The 13,427-nt window shown below is 36.4% G+C and overlaps 1 protein-coding gene across 1 annotated transcript in view; it reads right to left on the bottom strand.

Moving 5' to 3' along the window:
• Window positions 1-2,620: 2,620 nt before the first annotated feature.
• LOC121862157 (rho family-interacting cell polarization regulator 2-like) overlaps window positions 2,621-13,427 on the bottom strand; it is a 79,863-nt gene continuing 69,056 nt past the window's right edge. The window contains exons 15-22 of the mRNA XM_042360230.1: window positions 11,358-11,480; window positions 8,216-8,338; window positions 7,874-8,020; window positions 7,482-7,634; window positions 6,717-6,840; window positions 6,096-6,267; window positions 5,275-5,422; window positions 2,621-4,272 (exon numbers count right to left, since the gene is read on the bottom strand). Of these exons, the coding sequence (XP_042216164.1) occupies window positions 3,889-4,272; window positions 5,275-5,422; window positions 6,096-6,267; window positions 6,717-6,840; window positions 7,482-7,634; window positions 7,874-8,020; window positions 8,216-8,338; window positions 11,358-11,480 (1,374 nt within the window). The 3' untranslated portion in view covers window positions 2,621-3,888. The remainder of the gene's footprint in view (window positions 4,273-5,274; window positions 5,423-6,095; window positions 6,268-6,716; window positions 6,841-7,481; window positions 7,635-7,873; window positions 8,021-8,215; window positions 8,339-11,357; window positions 11,481-13,427) is intronic.

The raw sequence follows: 13,427 nt of genomic DNA, 5'->3' as shown, positions 1-13,427 counted from the left end.
TCAGGAGCAAATTAACATCTTTTTAAAACATTAACATAAAAGTGAGAACAGGACGATAAAGTGAGAACAATTATACCAGTACTATATAATACGGTAACTAAAGTGATCAGCTTTGTGTTAATTACTGTACTATGTCTACTTAACACGGCCATATATACATACATAATGTTGACTTACCACGAGGGAGGGAGGAAGGCCCACAAATTAATTTTTAACTCAAAATTAACCAATATACACAACACGACCATGATGGTTGTTGTCGACCTGCTACACCTTGTCCGATTCTCTCTCTTATCTTTCAGTAATTACAAGTTTTCATTATTATTACGATAATAAAAGCATTTTAATAATAAGATTATATCACATAATTAAATTTTACTTTTATTATAATATAAAATTATTGAAAAAATGCCACCTAATAGTAATATATTATTATACTAAACTTAAGCCAGTTTCTAGAGAACCAAACAATTTGGTAACATTTACAAATCCACCAAAATAAAATAAAATATTTTTCCTTTGGTTATTTCAAGTCTATTTATTAATAATTTATTAATATTATAATACTATATATAAGTTATAATGACATAATAAATCCCCATATTATCTATATAACTAAAGAAGAATAGTAATAATAATTATTACTCTCAAACTAAACAATTATTGAACAATAACGCTTAAAAAATAATTAAATATAATATATAAACTTAATTATGATTAAATACCTATTATCTTATTAATAATTAATAGCTCTTGAATGATGAGGACCTCACAATATAACATCCTGGGTTCAGGTCCTGTTGGCTAAGACATATGAGAAGGGTGTGAGTACCTCTGAGTACTCACGTTGGCCCGAGACACACATGGGAATGGTGTTTGAGTACCTCCCACTATCATGTTCTGTTGTACACATGTTCTACAATATTGGGGTTGTAATAAAATAAAATATTCTGCAATAGTTTAAATACTATTTTACTACCCTGTATATCCTCTTCACCACTGAACGGCTCGTTAGCCGCTTGGGCTATCACATTCTGTAAGATATTTATGTTTGGGGCACATCATGGCCAAAAATAAAGTGTATACAGTTATACTACCCTTTAATTGATCACTTAATACTAGGGTTTACTTCTTAACTTAGGGTCGCTGCCACCAGACCACAGGACAGTATGTGTAGTTATTTTGGGGGAAGCTGGAAAGATGTCTAGCAGTGTGAGTTTAGTCTAGCAGTGTGAGTTTAGTCTAGCAGTGTGAGTTTAGTCTAGCAGTGTGAGTTAAGTCTAGCAGTGTGAATTAAGTCTAGCAGTGTGAGTTTGTATTTTCATTAATCAAAGTTGAGTGATTATATTAAGGAAGAAATAAAGGAAATGTGACTTTAGCCAGGTTAACTCCCCCGGGCTACAGGTATGTGTTTAGTGAAGATCCTTGAAAGAGAATCATAATTTTGAAATAATTACTATACCTGTATTTGCTGAAAAACAGTGGAACCTCTTGTCTTACCAGGTAATTTACTGCATCAATAATTCGTTTCAGAATTTCTCTTTTCTTTTTTACCTGCACATTGTGTCGGCATACTTCAGCTTTCTGTTGACTGTCAATTAGTGCATCAATTCTTTGTTTACCAAAGATTTTCAGAGCAAAGAAAGACTTTTTGAGGGGAATTAGCCCTCCCAGGCACAAGTCACTGACCTACATTGGGGCCTGGGGGGCCAAAAATAAAATAAACTGCACCATAAACAAATACAGAAATGGAAAAAATAAAGCAAATTAAGAGTGAGAAGCAATATATATGTTGTGTTGTCATAGTAAGAGAAACAATTGAGACCCTGCAATTGTGTGTAAATGAGGCAGAAAGTCAGATCAGCAACCTGGGACTTGGTCACAATATATGTGATGCCATGTGGCAGCAGGGTCTACCATTAGACAACACATTATGTTTCCAATATCTTCCCAGGTGGTAGTACCTCCCTGTTTGATAGCTGCCTGCTACCTACTACCTAACTGAACATGTAATTGAGATCTTTTATGCTTCTGTTGAGCTTTGATAAATGATTGAGATCAGAATGTCCACATTTACTTGTCACACCACACAGTAAATCTTAGATGGAACCTTCACAACCACTCAGCCATTCTATTGTTTGATACCGTGAAAAGGAGAAATATCTTGTATAGTCAGATTTTTTTGTACTGAGAATTTGAACAAAATTACAGAAATCGTGATTTATGGCCGAGACACCCACCACCCAAACCCTTTTCACTAAAACATGGTATTTAATGGGTTTAACTAATTTAGTACTTCCAGAATAACACAAAAAAATGCTCTCAGAAACCCATAATTGGCGAGTAATTAGCATTGAGTGAAATGTAAACTGTGCTCCCTAACCCCTTTACTATGGGGATGTCTTCCTGTAACTTTATTATGTTACACTATAATAAAAATTACACAATACACACATGTTTGCCTTACCTTTATTTTGCATAATTTTTACAATTACTGCAGTGGACCGAAAGGAAGCAGCTTTACTTTGTTTGTGACATATGTTTGGGTGCTGTAAAATAACAAAAGCAGAGTGCAGATCAAACAGTGAAATCACGAAGGTTTATAGTAAATTAAAATAAATTTCTTGGTTTCTTTTATTTTAAGAGATAAAGTGACTGTGTACAATATATCCACACATATTCAAGGAGAGTAATTTACAAGTGAACAAATACAGTTTTCAACATACATTATGTACAAGGACAACAAGGTTGCTAACTTTGTAACGTATATAACTATGGACACCGTAGTAAGCACAATCAAACATAGATCAGTTAAAAGCAAGACCTGTAATACTCATGAAAGGTAGAAAATTTACTTTGAATCTGATATTTATTCTAATGTCTCTCTTTTAACGTATCACAAGCTTCAGTAGCAACGTTATTATATAATATTTCAGTCGATTGAAAACTTGTATATAAGCAAGATTATTAAAATATTTAAAATCAGATAAAAATGTACTTATACATTATAGGACTAGACAAGTCTGTTGGAAATTATAATTCACATATAAAAACTTGATAAATGATATTACCAGATTTATACATGCACTGTACAAAATGGCCTGGGGTATATGGTGACCCTTAATACACCTTGATAACACCAAGAAGGGTTATGTGGTACTGGGACGAGGTGCATAGCTCACTGGGACGAAGAAATTGAGCACATGTATATGCTAGAGAGCACACGTAGCACAAGTACACCCACCACCCCATCACTCAGGCCCACAGTACAGTACAGTACAGTACTGTACTGTACCCAGAAATGTGATTTATTCCATTATTCAGTTTATTATATATACCCTGGGTTTATCATAAGAATTAGGAGTTAAGTATTGTGGTCTAGACTGATCTGTATTATGACTAATATTCTCAGTTTAACATATGTTCGTCGTGCCGGTTAGCTGTCCGAGGATCACCGAGAATATGTAGTAATATAATGACTCTCCCCTGCATAAGCCTGGATGATGGAGGTGTGGGCGTGTAGCTGCTGCTATGGCTACACTTTATCCGTGAACTGTTACACAAACAAAATATTTTATACCATTCTTTCATTACATCGGGAATAATCAGTAAAATACAGGACAATGAAGATACTGTACTCTATTATGCAATGAAGAAGTAAATAAAAATATGAAAAATAAGAATTGAGTAAAGTAGTTACACAGAACATCAAATACTTGCATTAGTCTTATAATATCTTTGCTTTAGTATAATGAAACTTAATATTCATCCTGAATTATATCAATGAAGGAAATGTTTGCTAAAAGCATTTTTTTTTATTCATTAGCAATAGTTTTCCATGTCATCCCATCCTTAATTCTTCCCTCCAAATAAACGTTTCATTATCCTTTACAACTTTGTTCTCTCTTTCATATCAACTCCCTGAAAACCATGAGATGAGAGCTGGACCTGATGCAGTGCCGTCTGGCCCTCGGCACCCAGACTTAACAGCGAGCGCCTGGCGGCTTCCCGAACCTCTCCGCTGGAATCATTTTGTTGGAGATAAGAGAGGACTTCTATAGGGCGCGGCCATTCAGTTGTTCCTTCGCGGGGAGCCGGGGAGGTACGTTTCTTCGATTTGTTTGAGCTTTTACCGAGAATTGGTTTGTGGTTGTCCGTCTTATGTTCAGTATTAACAGGAACGATGGGGGCCAGCACCCCCAGTAACACACACGCAGCCTCTCTATCACTTGTACGATTAGACTCTAATAGAAGTAGACACAGATCTACAATCTGTAATATTTTTAAGTGATAAATATTTTAACCTATAAATTACAAAATACAGTATAATTATTTTGTACAATATTTGTACTTGTGTGAGATGAGTTATCTTATTTAGGGATATTAAATGTACAGTATTGAACAGGGTACTGTGTATAAAATGGAACAAAACAGGGTTAGTGAGGATTAGGAAATAAAAGAATTGATTCATTAATTGTTTTTACAAGTCTCTTATTTTCTAACCCTAGTCAACCCCAACACCCTGTATAAATAAGTTGCATCTCTTATTCCTTATGTGCCATCTTCTACCAACTTCTCATATGTAAACACTTACCATTACAGTACTGTATTGTACTATTATTTTTAAATGTGTTGTTACAATACTTGTAATTGGAGGAAGAGCCAGTGTGTGTATTAGTACCTGACTCAGTCACTCTGCCATACAATTTAATGGGAAGATGTTGAAAGAATGAAAAAATAAAGAAAACTTACTAAAGTATTCTCATCTCCTCTTTGGGTAAGAATAATAACATAAAATGAAACATAGTTATTTACTGTTATATTGTACAAACAGAGGCTGTGAAAAAATGCTAAGCTAAGCAATGACATTGTAAATGACATTATACAATAGATACTGTCAAGTATTATGAGTCTAGTAATGTAACTGTGACACAGAACAAAAAAGGTTACATAATTAAGTTATTTTTCGTTCGTCTTTAACCTTTATTTATAACACATTAACACCAAAATTGCACTTATGAAACCCATAATTGGAGATAAATTAGCATTGAAATATTTCATTAAATTTTCCAAGCGTAATTACAACCACTAATTACCCCGCAGTCGAATCGTGGACCTCATATTCAAAATCACCATGCTCAGGAGTACCTATACGTAATACACTAAATGAACAGAGAGATCATTTCATTTTGAGGAGAAGAATTTTTAGTAATACACACACCACAAAAACACCACACCACACCACACCATTGTACTGTACAAAAGTTGACTTACCATGTGCATCAGCTGGTTGTTATGAGCCAAACTATTAACAAAACTGGTAGTAACGTGACGCAGCTCCGATGGTCCTGCTAACAAGTGTCCAATGACCTTTATGTGAAGAGCTGTGGGTTCCTTTATCTGATGAAGTCCTGCTTCAACTCTACAAGAAAAACATTAAAGTTTCTTCCTCAATATATATTTTTATTATACATACTGTACTTCACCTGGAAAATTTTCAAGTAATGAGAGAGAATATTTTGAACTTTATTTATTTACTAGAGATTATCCTACACATTGACCAATATCACACATCCTGCCTTATCTTCCTATCTCTTGATATGTCACTTCCCTAGGGAGCTTCATTCTTTCACTTAACCTTAATGTATTATACCAGTACATTACCAGAGTTGGAAAATTAATTAGTTCTTTCCAAGAGTCATTAGGACAAATAATTGCCAAAATTTAAACTTTTTGACCCAAGATATTTATTTTATTTTTACCTCTTGGTGCATAAACACTGTTTGGATGCAGTTAACAAAAGCTTGTCCCATGGTTCACTTCACAGCAGAACTCTTGTAAGCAATATTTTCTTGGGGGCAACTCCTTTAGGTGTATTAACTAATAAAAGATATAATAAATACCCACCATCTCTGGGACCAAACAAATTCCACATTGTACTTATACAACGACTCATCTCAAAACAAAATAATCAATGAAAATTTGTAGTTCTTACCAATCACATAATTTTTCTTTTATGTATATTAATCAATTCATAAATGGAGAGAAACAGTACAAAAAATAAGTAAGGAATACAACCCTACAACTAGACTCACTTGGCCGGGCTGCCAGATAATAAGAGGTCTGCCGTGGTGAGACTCTGAGCTAATGTAGGAACAGTGTGTTGAAGAGGACGATGTAAGTGGTGAAGGAAGTGTCCGACTGTCACCATCATCGCCCCATCGTAATCTTCACTATCCGTCATCATGCGAACAATTTCTTCCAAAACTGGAATGAAGAAGTTTCTTAGAGGAAGAAGATGAGATGGTAGTGAGGGAGATACAGTACTGATCAATAACTATTAGTCTATATTTTTAAGAAAATGTATAGAAAGGTGATTTAAAACTTACGGACACAGCATAATTGACTTTTAATTACCTTTAATTAACTCAAAGGTCATTAACTAATGCTAATCACTCGAATTTTTAAATTGTGAACCCAGATCCTTAATCCTCCTTTGTATGAAATTTAAACAAAATCTATTTTTTTACTCCAAGAGCCGAAAACTAAGGTATTAGGTCAGGCGTATTTTTTACGTAAATCGATATTTTGGGGGAAAGTGAAAACTAACATCTTTTTATGGTAAATATAAGTACTGCATATTAAAATTACTTCTTCTAATTACTCTGGAATTTATTTATTTTTTTTAACATATAAACATCAAACATTACACACACCTCTCCTTGCTAAACCCGGAACAGCCGGATCTACCAGAGTCGACACAACTTGGAGGAGGCCGCTGACTACCGCCTGGCCCGGCACACACCAGTCATCTCCACCAGCTACAGAATCCCACAGAACCTGCAGAGCCAAATGTCTCTTTGTTACCTCAATACCTTTCCCTCACACATACTTACATCCACTCATGCGTACTGTAATAAGAATCATGGCATTTTTTTAATTTATTTCATATACAGCTGTGAAGGTGATTATATATATATATATATATATATATATATATATATATATATATATATATATATATATATATATATATATATATATATATATATATATATATATATATATATATATATATATATATATATACACACACACACACACTAAAAAGATTAATATATCATAAATCTTCTTCAGTATTTCATAATAGATAATGTTATAATTTTTTGGTGAACTTCCTCCGTTATTTTCACCAACTCACACACTTCATTCTTCCTCTGTACCAACTCCTTATGATCTTACACAACATTTCTTCACATGACATAAACATTATAACCTTCTTACTCTCTCTTACCTACAGTACTCTCTTCCTCTTAACCTATATAATTCAGTAAACATTCTTCTTCTTTTATTATAAACATTTCATCAACTTAATCTTTTTGTTCCCTCAATTCTCAACTGTTCCTGAAGAATGTGATGTATTTGCTGAATAAATATCTATTTATCTATCTACATGAACAGGACCAGACCATCATCCTCACCTGTACATGAGGGACCGTGATGATGTGTTGATGCTTCAGGCTATCAAAGTTGTGTCTGTGGGCCAGGATGCCGGCCACCAGGCGACCCTCCTCCTCCAGCAGCTTTAGGGAGTGTCGCTCTTTGCTTCTCAACGGCCCAAATGACCCCAGGTGCTAAGAAGATAAGTCGTGGTGTGAGCTGATGATACAAGTTATGAGTGAGGACCTTGTGGAGAAGGAACACCACTAAGGAAAAGTGTGTGTGTGTGTGTGTGTGTGTGTGTGTGTGTGTGTGTATGTGTGTCTGCTCTTGACTCTGGCTAACTTACAACAAATGTGAAAAAAGAACAACAATGAATAGAAAGGAACTGGTCCATTTCCCTTGGTCAGTGTGTCCACCAACTGTACTGTACCTGCAGGAGTTGAAGAGAGTGTCTGAGGTGGGTGTAGAGGAAGAGGTCAAGTTGTGGGTTGCTGGTGACTAAGGGCTGGGAGATGTCTGGCACAGTTGAGGCAGCGAGAACAGCGGCAGCTTCCTTGCTTTTCTTCTCCTCACACGCCTGTTCGGAGGTCCATAATACCCATGTTATTCATTCATGAGGGCAAATATATATGTATTATAAATATTTACTAATCACACTACTATCTTATGTCTCTTAACTCTATATCAACTTTACAATGCAATTAAATAAAAGACTCATAAAAATATTAGATGTCCATTGTATTAAGGAGTAACTCAGGAGCCAGATACTCACTGCAGGATTGTCATCATCAAAATCATCATCACATTCTGCATTGAGAAAATCAAAGCATTCCAGGGCAGACTCCACAGACAGACTAATTTCCGAGGTATTGCTGTCTCTTCTACTGCGGCAGTGCTGGAAAGTGTATTTTATTTCTTGAGACCGATGGAAACCATTACATAAGTTCAGGGGAAGAAAGTGTCCAAACAAAACGGAGGAAGAATACAATAACCCACATGATAGATGATCACAGCACAACCTGACAGTGTCTAGTGTCCTGGCATCTGAGGCACAGGAAAGTCACCAAATTTAGACTAGAACAGTAAGAAGAGACGCTAGGAAAAGGGAAGCAATAAGCACACACACTCTTAACAACATTTAGTGAAGCTCAAAAACTTAGTGGGCTAAATTTGAAACCAAAGGGAGATGTATTGTCGTGTTCTTCAGCAGCTGTGAGAGTGGGCAGAACATATAGGCTTGGAGACGAAGGTAGAGAACTACCTCTACAGTGCAGTATTACCAGATGGGGGGTGAGGGTCCTTTCCCAGCAGTGATCACATACATACAGTGACACCTAATCACTACAGTTCTATCAGACCGGGAAATAACAAATCTTTTACTCGATGAAAATTAAGTGTTTATATTTTTCATGAATTTAGAGTATTCCAAAGTCTGGTTTAAAAAAACATGACTCTTGAGTATGTTGTTGTGTGTGATCCCTGGTCCAGCCACCCATTAACACAAGCAACAGTCCTTCTACCTTACCTATAGATATCAAGTCAAATCAAGAAGAATCAATATTGAAATTACAGGTTACAAAAGATAAGTCATTAAGGATCAGTCACAGGTGTATTAAGTTGTATGAGAAAATACACTTGAAAAAGAAGCATCAGTCACATTAAGATCCTACATCTGGTCTCATCCAACACAACCAAAAACTGGCAGCTGTGATGTTATTATTAATGAGGTAATTATTACAGTGGTGACAGATAATAAATCATAAGAAAATTTTTACAATGTTAAGCACAAAAGATATTAAGTGAGAATTATATATAAAAATAGGATAATGAACCGTGATGAAGCAAGGGAGGGTGGATGAACTAATAACTTTAAAGCAGGGTAAAAGATTCTTAAATTGATAATGTCAGAATAGATAAACAAGAGATAATTAAACATCTAATACAATTTGTTACATTGCATTACGACACATTACATTATAGAACACAAAACTCATCATCATATAAAGCGAGGAATATAAAGGTACTATCTACAATACAAACTTCTTACTATATATTACTGACATGCAAAGCTTCAGCAACACAAAAATAAATTAAACAAAGCTGAGATAATGAAGTAACAATGGAAAGAGATTATGTATAAATGGATCACTTATAAAACTATAGCAAGTGTTGAAGCCGTGACACAAACATACATGTAAGATCCATAAAGAACTATGGTGATGTGAGTACTGAAGTAATCATGGATGTTGTAGTAGTCATTTGGGGGATCTGGTCAACAAGTTAGTGAGTGGATAGACTGGTTGTCATTAAAGGGTACAGGAAACAGACTGGGTCAATAAGTTAGTGAGTGAGGTGGTAGTATCAATTAATCAGGATCGGCTCTAACTTCTGAGGGGCCCTGTGCAAGATAATGGTTGAGGGCTGCCATTCCTTAGACAACCCTCCAATCAAACCCAGTCCCTCACCCACACTGGCACAAAAAGTCATCAACCCAACACCAATACCTATAAAAACAGACAGATACTAGGAGTGACATTTGACCACATCCCCATCACGACACCATAACATCATGAAAGCAGCAATAGCACAAAATGCACTCACAGGTAGACAAAGATTCAGAAATGCAGCAACACAAACCAAAACACACTTATACAAAGCACTAATATGCCCCCTGTTAACATACGCACCCAACACACTCCAGTTAACACCACCAGCCAACAGCAAGAAACTACAAGTCATACAGAATAAATTACTGAGGTTCATACACAACACACACACTGGACATCACTCATCACAAACAAACACCTACATGAACACAGCAACATTCCACCTCTCAACATCTACTGGAGACTATTAAGTGACAAACAGATAGAAAAACTCCTAACCACATACCCACAATGTGACGACATCATACTTTACCGCAGATACGGAAGCAGGAACTCCGCCATACTAAACAGACCCAATGAACCATACCAGGCCCCCTTTATACTAAAACAAGCAATCAACAACAATAACATCCTCTATCTGCACCTCTGGGCGGCCTGAGAACAATCCACGTACACCATATCATGCCACTCTTAGTTCTGTTATTCTCCTCTCACCATTCTACTCAAACTCTGATGGTGCAAACCCCGAGCATGCTAATTCTGAATCTATGGTCCACGATTCAATTGTGGGGTAATTAGTGGTCATAATGATGCTTTAAATTTTTAATGATTCTTTTTTCAGTGCTAATTACTCGCCAACTATGGGTTTCCGAGGTGGGGTTTTGTGTTGTTCTGGAAGTACTTTATGAGTTAAACCCCTTTAAATTCTCAAGTTCTTCACATTCCTCTGTCACCGCCTCATTGACCAGATATGGAAACTTGTGCAACACAACACATCAGAACTGATATATGAATCCTACTAAACAACAAATATATTGTATTCAGGAGGAGGCCCCCTAAGTGATGGGGGCCCTGTGAAGCCACACAGACCGCACATAGCTGGGGCCGGCCCTGTAGTTACTAAGTGGACAGGCTGGTGGCCACTATAAGGGGGAGGAAGACTGAGTCAATAAGCAAGTAAACTGGTATTGAGTAATGTGCTAGTACCAGTTACTAAGACTAAGTAGACACACAGACTGTTTGTCACTATTGGAGGGGGGGGGAGAGACTGGGTCAATAAGCTAGCAGTGAGGCACTAGTGGAAGTTACTAAGTGGACAGACTGGTGGTCACTATGAGGGGGGGGGGGAGACTGGGTCAATAAGCTAGCAGTGAGGCACTAAGTGGACATGTCTGCAGCTGATCGAGATAGTTGTCTGTACAGTAGAAGCCGCCTCACGTACAGTACCAGCCTTGCTCATAGGAGACATCGTTAATGGTGAGTCTATAGTTTGTTATCAGAACTATAAATCTTACACTTTATACTCACTTCAGGATTATCATCATCAAAATCATCATCATATTCTGCACTCAGGAAATCAAAGCATTCTAGTGCTGACTCAACCAAGAGGCTGATCTCTGAGGCATTGCTGTCACGCCTACTGCAACAGGTCTGCAATATGTAGACTTTTTTAAATGGGTTCTGACTGACTCCAGGATGGGGGTGACATTACTGGTCAGGTACAGAGGCAGGGAGAGATAAGAGGCTGAAATGGTGAATTATTTGGTTGTTGGGTGAATAAACCTCACTTCTACTAGGCCCTAACCTAACCTAACCCAACCATTAATGACTGCGACCTATGATGACTATTACAACTGGGATTCATTACTAGTGGTTAGGATTGTTTAAATTACAGTGGGTTGGGGTCTACTAGGACTTGGATTCAATAGTTAGGTTAAGTTAGGTTAGGTTAGGGCTTATTAGGACTGGAGTCTACATCACCAGTCATACATAATAATGGTCTGTGCAAAAAAATTTTAGCACCACAAAAAAGGGAAATGTGTTCCTAAATACTACATGTACAGTACAGCACTACAGTACACAGGACACGAATAAAAACTAGAGTGTTGGAACATTACTGAAAGAAGGTGACAATTAAAAGAAATACAAGTGTAGAGACATACAAGACAAAATAAAATGGTTTTGTATCTCTAAAACAGAACTTACAATGTGCTGGGAAATCCTACAACATGGTATGGTAAGGTTAAGTACAAGATGTTTAAATAAAGCTGATGATTAGCAGCTGTAGTGAAGAAAACAGCAGCAGTCTTGTAAAAAAAAAAGAAGGAAAAAAAAGCCAATTATTCAGAACAGTGTTAAGGGATGAATCAAAAATTTTCAGTAAAGCAAAGCAAGTGTTAGAATAATTATGTAGCCAAATTATACAGTTTTTAGTGTTCAAGATACAATAATTATATACAGTTAACAGCCTCATAATAAACCACAAGCCATACTCAGGTGTTTCACTCAACAACAACAAAATAATATAAATTACTACAACAAGACTAGAATATTAATCTGTGAAACTTGACAATGATAATGATGATGATAATGGTGATAATGATGGCTGGGGAGGTATGATAATTGCCCATTTTTTTTTAACAATCGGTGCAGCAAGTCCGAAGAGGAATCCTGAACATCGGGTCACTTTTAAGTAACCCAATAAATGAATTTCTCAAACCCAAATAACAGCTTTGATGACTCCATTTCTCGAGCCACTTTAAACTAACCTCATGTTCGGAATTCCTCTTCAGACTTACTGCCCCGAATGTTAAAAAAAAAAAAGGGGGGGGAAGTGACGTGAAGTTACGTTACGTTAGGTATGATAAAGTGAGTTAGGTGAGGTGAGGTTAGGTTAGGCTAAGGCAGGCATGGGTAACCTTTCCTGTCATGGGCTGCATTACTATTTAAGTATTTTTCTGCGGGTCAACCTACCAAAATTTATATCTTACCTAACCCAAAAGTAATGTTAATACAGTATTGCATTAGCACAGGCAGTGAAGCAGTTTATCCTCACGTCCACCTTACAATATTTTCAGTTTAAAATCAGTCTTGTTTCCATTTATAAAACAAATCCACCCAAATAATTTTCAAAGTAGGTACTGTAATTTGTTAATGTTTCCTGGTATTTAACAGAAAAAGAGTGAAACAGTCTGTGAAAACATATACAGTAATATATATACCTGTGTTATTCTGGAAGTATTTAATTAGTTAAACCTTGTGTGACCACTGCCTGTGACCCCACTTGAACTTACCCAACCTTAGGTAATTCACAAGTGACCCACTGCCATAGACGTAACAACTATTCCATCAAACAGACCGCGCCGAACTTGGTCCGTAAACTCACACAAGTTAAAATGTTTATATTGTTGACTATATACTTATTTCACTGTTATGTTCTCGTAGTTACTTACTCTAAGGTGATGAAACAGTAACGACTTGTGTGTGAAGATTATTCTTTTAATAAATATTGCTTTATTCACCATATACTGGCTGCATCTACCTGAACCACAGGCCACATTAAATAGAATTTCTCAATCACTCTCCGGCCCGCACAAA

This window comes from Homarus americanus, unplaced genomic scaffold, assembly GCF_018991925.1.
Source record: "Homarus americanus isolate GMGI-L3 unplaced genomic scaffold, GMGI_Hamer_2.0 scaffold25013, whole genome shotgun sequence".
Lineage (NCBI taxonomy): Eukaryota > Metazoa > Arthropoda > Malacostraca > Decapoda > Nephropidae > Homarus > Homarus americanus.
This window is presented reverse-complemented; position numbering and strand designations above follow the sequence as displayed.